At 34.3% G+C, this 17,480-nt stretch overlaps 2 protein-coding genes across 2 annotated transcripts in view; both read right to left on the reverse strand.

Annotated features, from left to right (window-relative positions):
* LOC110103646 (transcription initiation factor IIF subunit alpha) overlaps positions 1–6,574 on the reverse strand; it is a 28,823-nt gene extending 22,249 nt beyond the window's left edge. Inside the window, exons 1-2 of the mRNA XM_020832445.2 lie at positions 6,181–6,574; positions 5,797–5,955 (exon numbers count right to left, since the gene is read on the reverse strand). Coding sequence (XP_020688104.1) covers positions 5,797–5,955; positions 6,181–6,351 — 330 coding nt within the window. The 5' untranslated portion in view covers positions 6,352–6,574. The remainder of the gene's footprint in view (positions 1–5,796; positions 5,956–6,180) is intronic.
* Positions 6,575–9,614: 3,040 nt separating this feature from the next.
* On the reverse strand, positions 9,615–13,300 carry LOC110103649 (putative disease resistance protein RGA1). The gene is made up of 3 exons (XM_028694584.1): positions 13,179–13,300; positions 11,579–13,077; positions 9,615–11,305 (listed from the first exon to the last, which is right to left on the reverse strand). The coding sequence occupies exons 2-3, from the start codon at positions 13,045–13,047 to the stop codon at positions 9,676–9,678; spliced, it is 3,099 nt and encodes a 1,032-aa protein (XP_028550417.1). The 5' UTR covers positions 13,048–13,077; positions 13,179–13,300; the 3' UTR covers positions 9,615–9,675.
* Positions 13,301–17,480: the final 4,180 nt, after the last annotated feature.

Below are 17,480 nucleotides of genomic sequence, written 5' to 3' on the forward strand. Positions count from 1 at the left end.
TATTATAAAATATTATAAATAATAATTAAATAATTAATTAGTATTAATAAAATTTTGTTATATTTTATTTAAACTTTTTTTTGTCGTGCTTTAATTATCTTAATAAAGTATGTCAATTTTTTAACCACCTTAAATCCTAAAATGAATAGCCAAACAGTCACAAAGGATTTAACTGGATTTATCATGAATGTTACCAAACAGTTTTCAGGATTTAACCCCTCAGGATTTCGTAAATCCGGGATTTGGAGGATTTACAAAATCCACTTAAATGAAATCCTAAATTCTACCAAACAGCCCCTTAGGATAAATTGTTAATATTACAGGATGAAGTTTAAATGTCAGATGTGGAATGCACAAATGTTGATGAAGTATACCTCAAGGCTTTACTGAATTGTAAATTAATTGTCTCTTTCTGATCTTAGGTCTTCATCAAGCTGTTGTGGTGGCAATAGCTATGCAACAAAAGAAACAAGGCAAGAGAAGAAGAATCATGCAAGAGTTCTTAAAAACAAGAGGTGGGGGGTGTTAGATATTGCTCCACAAACTACCCCTTTTCTTAAAATAGTGCCTTGGTAAGTTATATGATCATTATTAGATACCTACCCACACAAAAGAAATATATTGGAAGGTACACCCTAAACTCTTCCCTTGAAAATAAAAGAAAAATAAATTATTATAGTAATGGACAAGATCTTGTTAAGTCCAATAGATAAGACAGAACCCTTTTTTATCTTTAACGACAATTTCTAACCATATAGTTGTCAGATCATCTTCCAAATTAGACATACGGGAGTTGTTTACTTCAAGAAAAAGGTCCATCAAGGGGTGATCAGGATCATCATCATCAACAATGGTCCAAAGAACCTCATTTCTGCATCTTGAAAGTAAAAATTGGGATTAAGCGTCATACCCCGTTTAAGCATTTATCCTTTGGAATGGATTCAAAATGAATCTGAGATGATGACCGATTGGCAATGCCAACCCAAATTCACAATAATAAAGCACTACATTGACAAGATGTTCTGAGAGGTAGTTCAACAAGAAATATAACAAGTTATCTTGCCTTCAACAAAGGCAAGCAATGCTACACTGACGACCTTACTAGTGTCAATTCAACAAAAATAAAAAGAACTTCTTGATAGAAGACTACCAAATTCCCACAATGGATATGACACCAACAAGCCAAGATTCCAAGAAAGAAAGATCATCAATGCAAGCCCAAAATCCATGTTGCTTATCCATCCAATTAAAGAAGAACGAAGTTTTCCCTCTCTGTTGTAGAAAATAATGGTAGCATACAAATGTAGAAGCTGAATGAGAAGTTTACATCACTCTTCAAGAATGTCCACTTCCCACCAAAGCTGCCCATCAAGCATGACATATAGCTCATTTCAGATACTTTGCAATTAAATCTCCCAATGTAACGAAATTTGATCATAGAAAAAGGAAGATAAAAAGGTACTTCATAGATCTGTTCAAGAATGAAGTGATCCAACCCAGTAGTTCTCCTTGTGGATCACCCAGTATGATGATTCTCAAGAAGGATGGTATATGGAGATTATGACTTACGCCCACAAGCGAAAAATTATTGTCTTTTATTGCGCATCATTGACTTGCGAGATCAACTAAAACCTACCAACATCTTCTCCAAGTTGGATCTCAAATCTGACAATCATCAAATGATAATCAACTAGCAAAACACTTGAAAGATGCGTTCAAGACAAGGCCAAGGTGATATAAATAATTGTTTATGCCATTTGGATTGTGCAACACCCCCACAATGTTGATCGTCTACCTCAGGAATATCCTAGCCTTCAACAAATCATGGTATAAGCATCTTGAACACCTAAGGAATTTAAACTTTTACAATAATATCAAGTTATCAACTCAACCTGAAGCAAAGGAAATGCAAGTTAACAAATAAAACCCTCTTTTGCCTAGGATTTAAAGTAGACAATGGGGAGATCAAAATTAAGAACAATAAAGTAAAAAAAATCAAGGAGTGACCAAGATCACACAATTAATAATGGAACAAGCATCCCTAAAGCATCTTGAGCACCTAAGGAATGTATCAAACTATTGAAATAGCATTCATTCCACTTCAATCAGAAGATCCGTGAGTTTATAAAAAAATTTCTCTTTTATACAAGATTTGAAGTGGATGATGGGAAGATCGAGATTGACCCTAGCAAAAGTGAAGGCAATCAAAGAGTAACCAAAGCCATGCACAATTACTAATGTGAGAAGCTTTATGGATGCTTGTCAATACATTCATGAATTCATTAATCACTTACATTATTGGCTTCTCCATTACATCCCCTCACCCTACTAAATTCCAAATTCAAATATAACAAAAAATATGCGGGCAAGTTACTCCTATTACAAAGAAGAATAAGCAAGGATCCAGTTCTTCCCTTGCCAAATTTGCAAAGACCATTCGAGTTAAATCCTGACGTCGAGCCAAAGCCTGATGCAAGTGGTCACACGATAAGACTAATTCTAAGACTAGATGGGAGATCTTTTGCATACCACTCATAACGCTTTTAAGGTGCACAAAAGAATTACTTAACTTAAACGTTGGCAAAGTATCAAACAATGAAGCATTTGAATTCTAAATCTTAGGGAAGGAGGTCGTGATTCATGCTATCCATATACCATTTAAATGTATGGAGACTTGCACAAAGCTAGAACAGAGTAACAACATAAAGTGGTAGCATACCTTCAATAGCTTAACCTAGTGATCTAGTGCAATATGGTTGTAACCAATAACTGGTTATTGGTTGACATGCTTTTGCTCACCAATAACCCTTACATGTTTTAGTATTATAGTACATGCTGAACCAGATTTGTAAAAAAGACTACAAATGCAACATTAAAAGGATTCTTTCTTCAAAAGGGTCTTGGGAGGCTAAGGGAATATGCCCCTTCGGAGTTCACATTGATAGATAACTTCATGTACAAAAAGTAAGTTTTGTATACCTAACACCGAGTATGGTGGATGAGGGTGGCACAATCATCCAACATGGTTGGACACGTTGGAATAATTGATCTTTTACAAAAATCACAACGCTACATTTATTGGCCAACTATGCAACTTGATGTGGAAAAGCTCATGAAAGGTACGCATCTTGCAACAACTCCAGGTCTAAAAAATGGAAGTTCGAGCTATACAAAATGCTAGCAGCGCAAGTTTCCCATGTCAAAGCATTTTGGACTTCCTTAAAGGATTGCCAAGGTCAAAAAGGAGCCACGAATACCTCTTTGCAGTAGCAGATCACTTCTCTAAGATAGTCATCTTGATTCTTATAAGAAATTCACAATTGATGAAGAAATTGACATATTATTCTTCCAGCATATGTAGGCACTATTTGAACTTTCCAAATTCTTTATGTCTAACAAAGACATACAGCTCCTTATCAATTTCTAGGAAGCTTCGTGGGTCATGATGGATGCAAAACTAAAGAAGAGCATCAAATTCCATCAAGCAGATGATAAAATTGTGGTGGAGAGTAAGACATTGGAGCATCTCCTCCGAAGCTACAATCAAGAATCTCAAGACTTAGGTGATAGCCTTCCTTACCTACAATTCACATTCAACCAAGCTAAACACTCCTTGAGGATAAAGACTCCCTTTTGAGGTCTATTTGGATAGCTTCCAGAAAGCTTGTTCGAATTCCACCTCCATCACTCCCACAATTGATGATGGGACTGAATTCAAGGAAGAGCATAAAGATTCCTTGAAGACATTTGCAAAATTCACATGTTGGTGAAGAAGTAGCTACAAAGAACTCTAACAAAAGTATAATAAAAGGCGCATCTGGCATCATGTCAAAACCAACTTTCAGGCGGGTGATCTTATCTGACCACATTTGAACAAGGATCAACTCAAGGGAGAAGAAAAAATGCTAAAGCCAATCCAATATGGGTCATTCTGGATTTTCAAATATATGGGATACAATGCCTGATGATTGGAATTACCACAATACATGGAGATGTACTCAACGATAAATGTGGAGAAATGGAGATGCTTGATAGGGTGCTAGAGAATTCTTTCATGCAATGAATAACCAATTGATAGAGCATGCAATACCATTGGAATTAGACATCCTCTTAGAGAGAAGACAATCACTCCATGTCATGGTCAAGCACAGACTTATCATATTAGTATAAAGGCCAATTGCATAGTGAAACAAAGTGGTAAAACAAGAAAGTTAGGCATGCAGCCTTCCATCATATGGACTTATAATTCCATGCCAGTGAAATCCTCCTAAAGGAAGCCCTCTGATTTACAGGCCAAATCAAATGGATGATTAATCAGATCATCCAAGATCACAATTTGAGCATAAAATAATGAATATATCAAAGGAATATTGATTGTTGAAATTTAACAATCCAATCTTTTTATAGAGACAAGTAATATTATTGATTCTCAAATCATATAGCTAAGATTGAAGATCAAGAGAACAGGAGTCATAGTTGAAAATGGAATATCAGTCAGACTTTTGGTAATCAAAATGGGAGAAAACAAGACTGAACCATCGGATGTTGATTTAGAAGAAAGGAATGTCGGTTAGTCCAGGAATCCTTACCTGGTCAGCAAGCCCTAGATCAATATAAATTGTAAATCTTAAGCCTGTTTTAAATATATTAAAAAAAAATCTGTGTTGAATATATTTATATTTTTAATTTCAAAATAGGATTTCCCTCTTTTTTAGAGTAAATTAAGGAAAAGATAAGGACTATTTTGAATTAACGCATATTTTTCTTATAAAAAGACATATTTCCTATGATGGAATTCATTCCAATCTCTACCAAATTCTTCTCTATCTTCTCCTACTCTCTCACATATGTTGTAAGCCCCAATTGTGACAAAAGAGAAACCGAATCCTCCAATTGAAAACCCACTATCAACCACCTGCTATTGATATGTGCATAAATAGAAAACAATAGATCATCCTATTGTTTAGAGAAATTTAGAGGATAATTTGGCCTCTGCCTTTCTTCATTCTTGTAGAACAAAGAAAAAAATTTAGGTTGAAGTTCCCACAAAGTTGACTTCTTGTCCAATGGAGAGCTCAAAAATAGAGAAGAACATGTTATCTACTGAAAAAAGAGAGCAAAAACTAGGAGAGAAACATCTAAAAGGAGAAGACAAACCGAAGATGCTTTATTTTGGTTCATCTATCATTAGAATTGCTCCAAAAGAAATTTCTATACCTATTTCCCATATGTGTCTGCCTCCTATTGTAAGCTCACATCATATCATTATGAGATTAGTCCAATCAATACATCAATCTCTCCCCAAACCCTACATTAATGGAAGCTTCATTCATTAGGCACACCATTTTTTATAGGGTAAATATTGTAGTTATATTTAGACCTTCCGGCTTTCACTTTAATTTGAATATTGCTATACTTATAAAAACTTGAACTTGATTGCAGCCTCCAAAGATGAATTAGGAGATGCCAAAAACAACTTCGGGAAGAAGGTGACTACTTGGTGCGTTAGAATTTCTGCATTTGGCCTATTCATTAGATTTGAGTTAAGAATTACATAAGATAGCATTCTCTTAACATATATATGTCCACAACATGAGAACAAGTAGTATGCGCAAACTTAGTATGTTCTCAAACAAAAGAAAAGACGGTTGAAGATTTTCTCTAGTGCTAACTAATGGTCATTTATCTGCACTATCCTGTGATACAAATACCTACAAAACACATGATACTTTCTGAAGGAAATATTCCAATTACATAATTTATCATAAAAAAAACGCATGTTTCATGAAGGAATACCCGCAGAGCATCTGTCAGCTGACGGCCTTGAAGACCATCCTTGTGAATAGTCCACTTATTCTCAACATTTTTTTTCTTTGAAAAGGGCGGCACACCTGAACAAAATCTACCAATAAAGTAGGCCTTTTCTGTATTAGTGCTTGCGCGAACATTGTACTCCTGCAAAAAGATTATAATTGCCAATATTAGTTAACATAAAGATCAAAATGTGATGAAAATAAAGACCAACGTTTTCTAAGCAAAAGAAAAAAAAATCCAATATGACACCGAATTTGTGATTCCAAATAAAATCAACAGGTAACGGAATGGCAATGACAAAAAAGAAAAGTTCAAATTTAAAGACAAAAGGTAATCAAGAAGCCAAGGAAAAGAAAAAGTGCTGACCCGTATAAGTCTACTGATTGGAACGCCGCAGATGTTGCACCGGGTGCGGTTCTCCGCCATGGTCTTACCGCATGAAGGGCATAGGGTTTTGTGCCTGCAGTTGCTCCCGTAGAGGTCCGACGGCGACCCACATCCCTCGCACGCCGGTTTAAGAACCAGATCGAACGACATATCAGACAACGGCAGATATCTTGGAAACCCTAGGAACCAAGCTCCGAACAGCAGCAGGGCGAAATAAAAAAAACGAGCTGCGGAGGTGTTGAGATGTTCGCGTCCCGGCTTGCGTTAGATGTCTACGCCGGCCGCATGCGGTCGGTCGTGTGCCCGGATTAGTCGCGCGTGCTAGCGGCAAAAGCCGACCACCTCTCCAGTCTCCTCCTCTCCCTCTCCAACATAAATATTAAATATTAAAAATTATAATGATTAATGATAAATTTGACTAATTTTATAGTATTAATAAATAATAACTCTCAATTATTTTAATTTTTAATTTTTTATGGACTATTTGAGATGTCCACGAATTTCTAAATATACAATCTAAAATTGTTAGGTAAAAAAAAAATTTTAAAGATGTTATAAAAAACACCTTCTATCATAATTTTTTTTTTGAAAGTTATAAGAAAGTAAGAACTAAATAGAAATTATAGTAGCAATCTTAAAACTAAAGTAGTAATAAAACCTTAATTTTATAAGAAACGAGGAGAATTAACATTCTCCATTTAATTAAAATATGCTGTTATGCCATTAAATTTAAGATAAAAATCATAATTTTATGATGCATTATTAAAATTAGTGGTATAATTTTTAAGATTTTTTTGGAACATTTAGATCAATTAAGACAGATTAACACACACATCGCATACACAAGATTCGAACCCAAGACTTCTTTGTTGGTACCCTAACTTCCTAACCAACAAACCTAGATGAGTTGTGTGTTTTTAAGATTATTCAATCATTCATGAGAGGCATTTATAATTTCACAAAGAATGATCGGTGAGACGGTGAGAGGATAGTTATAATTTCGAATCATTAGGAGCTTCAAATGGCTTTGAATCAAATGCATGCTTATTAATGATACATAATGGTTTCATTTGAGACGGCTTTTTTTTCTTCTTAAAACGGAGTTTTAGTACCAAAAATTTTATTTTTTATTCATAGTGATGGTGAAATAGATGGGGATATTATTAGTAGGATTGAAGTTGGATGGCTGAAGTGGAGGAATGCTTCGAAGTTGTTGTGTGATAGAAAAGCACCACTCAAACTTTAAGGAATAATTTTATAAGATGGTGGTGAGACCTGTAATGCTTTATGTCATAGAACGTTGGCCATTAAAAGAGAAGCATAATATTAAGTTAAGTGATACTGAGATGAGGATGCTCAGGTGGATGAGTGGATTTACTCTTAGAGATAGGATACGAAATAAGAATATTCGTGAAAAGGGTGGAGTAGCTCCAGCGACAAATAAGATTAGAGAGAGTCCCCTTAAATGGTTTGGTCATGTAAAGCAGCGGCCTTTCGATGATCCTATTAGGAGATTATATGTATTAGATTTTGCCTATGTTACGAAAGATGAAGGTAGACCTTAAAAAACTTGATTAGAAAATATTAGAAATGATCTTTCTTTGTTATATTTAAGTGAGAATTTGATTCTTAATAGGACACAATGGAGAAAAAGAATTCATGTAGCTAACCCCACATTATGGGAAAAAGGTTTGATGTTGTTATTATTATATATTAATTGCATTCTAATTATACTTAAGGCTAACAATAATATCAAATGCCTGATTTGGAAGGCAATGTATAGACCTCGATAATATGGGACAAGACGAAGGAATTGATCTCAACTATTGGAATAAAAATCAAAAGTCAAAATCAATTGAAGAGAATAGGTGTGTCTACAAACATCAACAACAACATCAATAATAATAATAACAACAACAACAATAATAATAGTAGCAAATAATATTTATTGCATTAATAAAGTTTATATCAATTATTTAATAAAGAAATGATAATGCTAATCAACACCACGAGCTGGGCTACAATCAACTTCAAGAACGCTCGTCAGAAACGCTTTTTGACCCCCATCCTCATTAATCAAAGAACAATCACTATCACTCCTAACCACGTCATTCTCTTTTATTGAAAAGACTAACCGGTAAGGTCATCTCCAACCGAGAACTCTATTTTTCACGTCAAAATACCACAAAAAGCAAAAATGGCGTGGTGCTGCTCCAATCCAACGCCATTTTTTTGCTTCTGCGCCAAGGTAACGACCCTTCTCCTTTCCCGCATTTTTCCGGTTGACAGAGAAAAATGGCGTGGGTGAACAGTGCAACGCCAATATTGGCGTTGCACTATTCACCCGCAATGAAATGGAGGATTTTTTGGCGTTCGGCTGGAGCGAAGGAATGACGCCAAACGCTCGTTTGACGTTCGGTTGGAGATGCCCTAAAGACCGAGATTGAACAAACCCACCTTAAAATCCTTAATTGATAAAGAATCATAAGCGAAACCTCTGATCCGGAGATTGCTAAACCCTCTCCCAAGATTTTGAAATGGAGATTTCTTAGATCCAAAATTAGAAGGGATTGAAGAGCAACTAGCCCAAGAAGAGGCCAATCTGCAATCCCCCCTACCATCGCAGAGTTCTCGTGCAAAAAAAAAACCACCAAGCAGACTTCAAACAAGAATTTTCTCTCTCCCCAAAGCTTATATCTAGGAACTTCGCCACTCCTCAGACTCGGGCTGTGCAAATATGCATTTTATGAATAATTTGATGTTTTTTATAATTTATAAGTTTTAAAAATTATTTATATTTTGATATTTATATATGAAATAAAAATATCAAATAAATAGTTGGATAGACATATATGAATTTTTTTAATCAATATTTATATTTTTATCCAACAATTTAAATAATACTTAATGAATTGAACCAATTTTTATTAAAATTTATAAATTTGATCATGCTTAATAATTGAGAATATATTTAAATTAATAGTATCAAGTATATAACTAATTGAGCCTTATTAAAGCTTAATTATGATTTGAATTGAAAAGAGAACTTATTAAGTTTGTAAAAGACTTAAAATTCAAGGAATGTATAAACTATGCTTGAATTTGATAGGAAAATAAATGAATGTATTTGATCAATAATAAAATTAAAAAATACTAATGAGGTAGCACGAGTCTAAAAAATAAACAAATCAATAAAGAAAATTAATGCAAAGGTTAATAAAATTGCAAAAAATAAATAAAATTCATAGATTAAAGATAACCGATCCTTAAAATTTTATTTTACTTTCACAAACTTAAAAACATAAAATCAAAATTAAATAGTAATTCAATAATTGTTTCATTTCATAAATCAATAGGAAATTAAAAAGAATTATTTAGTTTTCAGTTATGAATGATCCATAACATATACAAAGTGGTTAACTTCACATTTCATATTAAACAAATGAAAAAAAAAAGATAAGTAGAAAGTAGTTATCAGCCATAAAAAGAGAAAATAGAAATAGAGATATGAGGAATGTGAGCAATCTTGTGCCGATCGGAGCTTCCATCCTCTCCATAGCGCTCCTTTATCTCTGGATGGCAGTTCCCAATTATAAGACGCTTCAAAGAGGGAGGAAGGTTCGGCAATTCCTGAAGCATAGGAACGTGATCAATAGATAGTTTCTGAAGTGAAGATAAGCTTTCCATGGCGGAAGGGAGAGACTGTAAGGATTTCAGCCTTTTAAATTCCAGCTCACAAAGAGATGCCCTAACTCTCAGAAAACACTCATCCGCCTCATTTGGAAATGAAACCAGCACATCATTATCCGCGATTCTCAGAGTTTTTAAGGAGGCGATGCTTCTCAATGGCTTCATCAGCAACACCGATGGATCGCTTATACTGAGATTGCTGAGTATGAGATCGAAATTATTAGTGGTTTGCATTTCTCCGAGAGAGATCAGATTGGGGCACTTTGTGATTGTCAAGGATCTCAGTGCTGCAAGTCTCGCTATTTCATCAAGCAGAGGAAGAGATGTAATGTTTGGACAACGAGAGACCTCTAATGTTTCAAGGGGAATTGGATTTGAACTGCTACAAAAATTCAAAGTCGTCCACCCAATGTTTTCTATGTACAATCTCTTGAGCTTAGAAGGCAAACAGGGCGACTCTTTCAACATCGGACAGTTAGATAGCACCAGTTCAATTAAGCAATGAAACAAAGATCCATCTTCAACAGCTACTCCTGCCTCAAACCAATCCGCTAATGCTTCTGAATTGTAAATGCGTAAAACCTCTAGCATTGGAAAGGCATGGTATTTATCATTCCCGTTAGATTTACTTTCGAGCCATTTTACTTTCGACATGTTATAAAGTGTCAGAGACTTGAGAAAGGGAAGTTGCCCAAAAGGTGGAAGAGCTTCCCAATTCCTGCAATGTGACAATTCGATTTTCTCTAGATTGAAGATCGGATTGACGTTGTTCATCCATATAGCAGACCTTGCACCCATGTATCTCTCTATGCTCAGATTCCTTAGGCATTTTGGTGGCTGAAGGTTGTCGAGCACATTCTCATCTAAATAGATGTTCCTCCAATTCATGTTATTCCAACGTAAGGTTAAATCTGTGAGCCTTCTCTTGGCATATAATTTGGCACTAAAAGCCTCCTCAGCCTCCTTGACATTTTCAAGGAAATTGATTCCTAATTTGCAAAGATCATTCATATTCTCCAGCTCCCCAATTCTATAACCACTCGCATCTCTAAGATTAAACATATTCAGTTCTTGAAGAGGCTTTAGCTTCCCAATCCCACATATCGATGGAATGGAATTCTCGGGCAATTCCACGTAACACAAGTTAGAAAGGTTATTGATGTCACTTGGTAAAAAATCATCATCAACTTTACTATGTCTTAACTTACATGAAAGTGATGAAATGATTATGCATTGCAAGTGATAGAGATTACTTAGAGATCTTGGCAGCCTAGTCACATCATAACCATAAATATTTAAGTATCGAAGATGTATCAAGTTTCCAATCTCCTCTGGTATTATTTCCAAGTCCTTTGGAGCCCATAAGTATAATAAGCGCAGGCTTCGCGATGCTTTGAATATTTCAACAAGTCCACTGCAAATATCCTGTTTAGAACCTTCATAGAACAAGAAAAGAGAATGCAAATGCTTAAACTTCTCAATCTTTCTTAAGATGTACGGATTTATAGTTTGAACAGACAATTATCGAATAGTTTCAGAAATCTTGAGAGATGACTCTTCATCATCTACAAGTTTACCGCATTCATGTGCAAAAAATTTAGACGCCGACTCATGTATTAAATTATGCATCTTGTAGTCATCTCCGACCTTGTCAAATAAAGCTTTTTTGACTAAAACATCAAAATACCTTCCTCCGATATCCTCCATAGTCATTCCTTGAGACGGCTGAATGAAACCCAATGCAATCCACATTCGGACTAAATCATCTTTATCAAACTGATGATCTTGTGGAAACATACAACAAAATGCAAAACAATTCCGTAGATGATTTGGCAGAACTATATAGCTCAGTCTTAAGATGGAATTGATAGAATTCTGATCCAATAAATTGCTTTCTAGAACTGTCCTCCAATGCCTTTCATCCAAGTTCTCCTTCAGAACACCACCTATGACTTTAGCTGCCAATGGAGATCCTAAAAGCTTTTTAACAATCTCTCCAGCAATGGCTCTTAATTTTTTATGATCATCAGAGGTGTTCTCTAAACCAGCAAATGCGTGAGAGTTGACGAGCTGCAAACACTCATCTTCCTCTAGGCCCTCTAATCTAACTATTTCCTTCTTCTTGTTGATTACATTTGCAAACATTAGTGCAACTGAGTCTGTTCGAGTTGTTACCAGAATTTTACTACCAAAACCCCCAGAAGCTAGAGGGGCGAGCACATTCTCCCATTTACTTTGATCCCTCTTTTCCTCATCCCAAATGTCATCTAGCACAAGTAAGAACTTTTTGGACATCACCTCATTCTTGAGACGCTCATGAAATGCTTCAAGTTTCTCCAACCGAGGCCTCTCCTTCTTAAGAAGTTCCAACATATCTGCAATGACTTCTTTAGCATCAAAATTGTTGGAAACACAAACCCACATTTTAAGATCAAATTCCTTCATCATTTCATCTTTATAGATATGTTGCAAGAGAGTTGTCTTCCCCATACCACCATGGCCAACTATAGATAGAAGAGAAATGTTTCTGTACAAATCAGTTCCCCGAGGCTCATTTGATGGATTCCTGATCAGCCACTCCATAACAAGCTCCTTCTCCTTGCCTCGACCGACGAGATCATTTTTAGGCGAGGATCCCGTTTCACGTGCTCTGTACAGCTCAAGCTGCTGCTCCTGATGCTCCTGCTTTGCGTCTTTTACAAGATAAAGGAAAGAAGCAACATTAGTTGAAACTCCATAAAGTTTCTGCACAGCCTCCTCCAGTCGCTTCAAGTTGGGATCAATTTTGAGAGCACGTTTGCTAACTTTGACAAGTCTTTTCTTCATGGATTTCATGATGAAACGCACCCTTCTCACCTTCTTGTTTTCGGTCAGCTGTTTTTCAAGTTCCATGTACTCCAGCTCATCCAGCACGTCATCTGCATCATCAATGGCATCTCGTAGCTGCCATAGCCATCTGTTAAGATCCCGATATTCTTCTGTGATCTGCTCTTGGCTGGAAGCAAAGTGGACGACAGCTTGGATCTGGGGGAGATTCTCTCGCAGCCTTTTCAGCTCCTCCTTCGTGCGTTTCTGCCATCTGACCTGATTTTTCAGGTAACGCAAGCCAGCGCTGATGATCTTCTCCATAATTGGATCAAGAAACATATCCGCCATGGCAACGATGATCGATGTAGAGCAGAACAACTGAAGAGTAAGAAAAAAAGGAGATTGGAAGAGATGAAGATTAGATAGTCTACTGGCTCACGATCCATACATGTACTGGTTAAGATAAGGGAAATCCTTACATCCTTAATTCATCTCAACCGTTCCTTTGAAATCCAACGGCCTAGGGAAATCCTTATAGTGAGACTTTTCTTCCTTTGCTGGCAAGCTTTCCTATATTCTAATCAATTCATGACATTAATCCAAAGGACGTCACATGCTAGAAAGAAATAGTTGTCTGCCACTTGATAATGTAGAATACAAAGCTCCAAAAGTTTGACCTGTAAATCATCAATTAATTTGACTTTAATGACACTGCTTAAGACTTTTCAATTTTATTTAAGATCATAAATCTAATTAATTAGTCCCAATTAAGTCTTATTATAATTGAAAATAAAAAATTAGAAATAATATGATCATTTTATAATTTCATTATTTAAAATTTTAAAAAATTTTAAAAACTAGAAATTTAACCTATAATTATCCATTTTTATTAAAATTCATAAATTTAATTATGTTTGGTAATTATATTATATATTTATCTTATTTAAATGAAATATATAATTGGATGAGTTTTATTAAATCTAGCTTTTGACATGAACTTTGAAAAGAAAACTTAAGAATATGTTTTAATATGATTTAAAATATGGTAATCTTTAAATTTGATCCAAATTTGATAATAAAATAAATAAATGAACTTGATCAGGATAACATTTGGATTAATTTTTATTATTTATAGCCTTAACGCATCAACTAATAATAAAATAAATTCAATGGGAGCCTAATTTGAGCAACAAATCACTAGAAGAAAAATAAAAATTTTAGCAGAAATATAAACCAGAGAACTAAGGTTTTGTTTGGGACGACTTTCTTACTGCTTCTTAAAGCAACTTTTAATACAAATATTTTAATTTTTATACTAAAAAGCTGTTTTAAGAAGCAATAAAAAGCTGTCCCAATCAAAAACTAAGGCAACTGCACCACTAATTTCAATTTCACAATCTTCTATAGCAGAAATAATCCCACCTTTAGTTTAACCAAAGTATCTAAGAAAAAAAAATATCCAAGCAACCATATAGCAGAAGAATATTAAAAAACATGCAGCTGCAAATTCCAAAAGAACAGACCCTCCACTAGCTTAAACTCCATTACTATGAGTTGCAATCAAGGATGTTTTTTTTTTTTTTGGAAAATTTATATGGGAAAAATGATTATGATACAAAGCAGGAATCGCCAGTACACCCAGAGCTGCAAACCATCTGGTTTTACAAGTATCTTTCCAAGAGATGATATGTAATTTTTCTCTCGAAGAATCACCATGAAAAAGAAATCTGGAGCATACATTATTTATGAATTTAATCCCAGCTTTAGGTATAATAACTCCTCTTAACCAATAAACAAAAGTGTTATAGATAATAAATCTTAAGAGCTGATATCTTCCAGCAAAAGACAAAAGATGAGCTTCCCAACCATCTAATAATCCAGAAATTTTTGGAGGAAGAGGCCGAAAGTCAGAGGAAACCAACCTGTAAGAAGAAATCAGGAGGCCAAGATAGGTGAATTTTTTAGAGGGGTGAGGGATGTTTAAAAGTCTTCAAATAGCAGGGAAGGAATTAGAGATTTTAGAAAACAAATTAGAACTTTTTAGCTGGCTTGTATGAAGCCCATAGGAATTAGCAAAAACATTAAGGGGATGTTTGGTGTCGGATTTGTAGCATGTTTTACGTCAGATTTATGGTAAATTCTACCAAACAGTTTTCAAGCGGCCGTAAATCTGAATTCCTCGTAAATCCCGTTGTTCAACGGATTTATGAATTAAGGAATTTACAAGCTTGCAAGCGAGAAGGGAGGAGGAGAAGATTGCTACCTACACACTAAGCGAGCTCTTGTTGTGACTTCAAAGGAGACAAAGCAATGAGCGAGCTCCCGTCGCGTTAAGCCCGCACAATACGCGAAGACGAAGAAGTCACGAAGAAATGAGAAATGACGACCACGAAAACTGACGAAGCGACCTCCTAAATTATAAAATAATCCAAACTAGCATTATTAATTTAATTTAGATATTATAATTAATTAGATTAATCAAATAATTAGTAGTATAATTTAGTAATTTAATTTAGCTTAATTTAAAAATTAGTAGTATAATTGCCATTAAATGAGTTTAATGAATAGTTATAATTCGTTGATTATTATAGTTATTAATAGTATAATTATCATTAAATTAGTTTAATACTTAAAACATTAATTAAATCATTAATATGAGTATTACTTAAAATAACTTGTAACTTCAAAAAATGATTAACTAATTCATTAGAATTTAAGAATATAATTAGATAATTAGTACTATAATAAGTAATTTGATAACTAAAACCTAAATAATTAATTTGATTATTAGTAATAATTAAACTAGCTTCTAATCATAATATTTATCATTATAACTTATTAAAGCTAATTAAAATTAAAGTTAATAGGTAACTAATAGTTAAAATGAAAATTAAATTCAAAGCACATTAAATTTAATTTTTATATGAACCAACCGTCTTAAATTCTGGATTCAAACAGTTTCTCATGATTTGTTAGGATTTAACATATGTCATATCAAACAGTTTTTAGAATTCAAGTATTTAACAGTATCAAAATTTACTAAATCAGAATTTACAAGATTTACTAAATCCATATAAAGTTAAATCCTACTTGTTGCCAAACAGCCCATACGGATATTGTTTAGGGAGATTGCATTTTGAGCCCAACAAATCATCGACGTTATTAAATGGGTCAGTTGAAAGTCACCTTTAGATATGCCTTTAGAAGAATGTGATTATGTCAAACTAACAAATAATATACATCTTTCAAAAAGATATGATCCACATGTTTTGTAACATGGCATTCATTGATGTTAAAAAACACAATCCATTTACATATTGTATAGATTTAGGGGTTGTTTGACATCAAGATTTATGCAGGATTTCAACAGGATTTATGCATAAATCCTGCCAAACAAGATTTAAGCAGCAATTAGATCTCACTGTGGAATAAATCCTCAATTTGTTCTTTTTTGGGTAAATCTCGGATTTACTAAATCCAGAGTTTAGCGGATTTATGGGATTTGGCTGAAAAAGCGCACGAAAGCTGTGTATTGGATATGTATTAGTTGTACTATAAAACACAATGTGATAATATGTATTAGTTAGTACATAGTGTGTTCAAATAATACACTCTCAACATATAACTAATGCACAGACTGCACAGTTAATATATAACTAATACACAATGAGTATTGACATGTGTCGTCATTTGATTGGACTCTAGACGTAGCTTTACATCCACCATCAAAGAAGAATGGATATTTAATTTAATTAATATCAATTAAAATTAAGAAAATAAATAATTTACAATTTTCTAAAAAAAAAGATAATTAATAATTAAATAATTAACTAGATAATTACTATTCTAGTTAATAATTAGAAAACTATTCAAAATAATAATAGTAGTTATATAATTAATTAAATTATTAACATCTATGATAATAATTGTAGGGGTGCAACCGAGTCAAGTTGACTTGCGAGCCAACTTGGGCTCAACTCGTTATTGGGCTCGACGATTTGAGCTTGAACATGATTTCGAGCTTGTTGGGCTTATTGAGCTCAAGTTTTATCCAACCAAAGCTCGGCTCGATTACTCGCAAACCAGCTCGGAGGAGGTATTGCAAAATAGTAGCGCGAGAACACAAAGTAGGAGCATAGGATCGCACGGAGTCGGACGCGGGAAACGAGCTAGGTCTCGGCCTCAGATTGGGGCGCGGGATCGAATAGAGTCTAACACGGGCAGTGGGCTAGGTTGTGGCCCGTAGGGCGTACACGGGCCACGAAGTTGCTGCTTGATGAGCTCTTCTTCCTCTGGTGAGTCAAGCTCGATATTTGGCTAGCGAGTTGAGCTCAAGCATTCCTGACTCGAGCTAGATTTGTCTCGTTTGCACCCCTAATTAATTTGACTTAAGCTAGTTAATATACCTAAGTTATATTATTAATTAAGTTTTTAATTATGTTTTTTATTATTTTTATTTATTTATAATAATTTAAATTAAAATAAAGAAGTAATTTGTATTAAATCATAAATTAAATTTGTGTTTTTAATGAATTAACTTTCTTAAATTTTGGGTTACATTGCCAAATAGGCAAAATTTAACACTCATATTGCCAAACAATTTTCAAGATTTAACTTTAATAGGATTTTTTAAATTTGAATTTATTAAATCCTATTAAAGTTAAATCCTAGTTGCCAAACAACCCCTTACGTTTGTTGTATTGCATTTCCTAAGTTATGAGCATATTGCAGTAATTTTGGAATTATCCTAATTGGTGACTTATTTTGCAAATACCTTTATG

Source organism: Dendrobium catenatum, unplaced genomic scaffold, assembly GCF_001605985.2.
Source record: "Dendrobium catenatum unplaced genomic scaffold, ASM160598v2 fragScaff_scaffold_506, whole genome shotgun sequence".
Lineage (NCBI taxonomy): Eukaryota > Viridiplantae > Streptophyta > Magnoliopsida > Asparagales > Orchidaceae > Dendrobium > Dendrobium catenatum.

What these genes read in the sequence shown, in the direction of transcription:
- LOC110103649 (XM_028694584.1), bottom strand. Translation starts at nt 13,047, where the DNA reads ATGGCGGATATGTTTCTTGATCCAATTATGGAGAAGATCATCAGCGCT. An exon ending in ATGGAGGATATCGGAGGAAG is followed by an intron (nt 11,306 to 11,578) that starts GTATTTTGATGT and finishes GGATATTTGCAG; the next exon opens with TGGACTTGTTGAAATATTCA.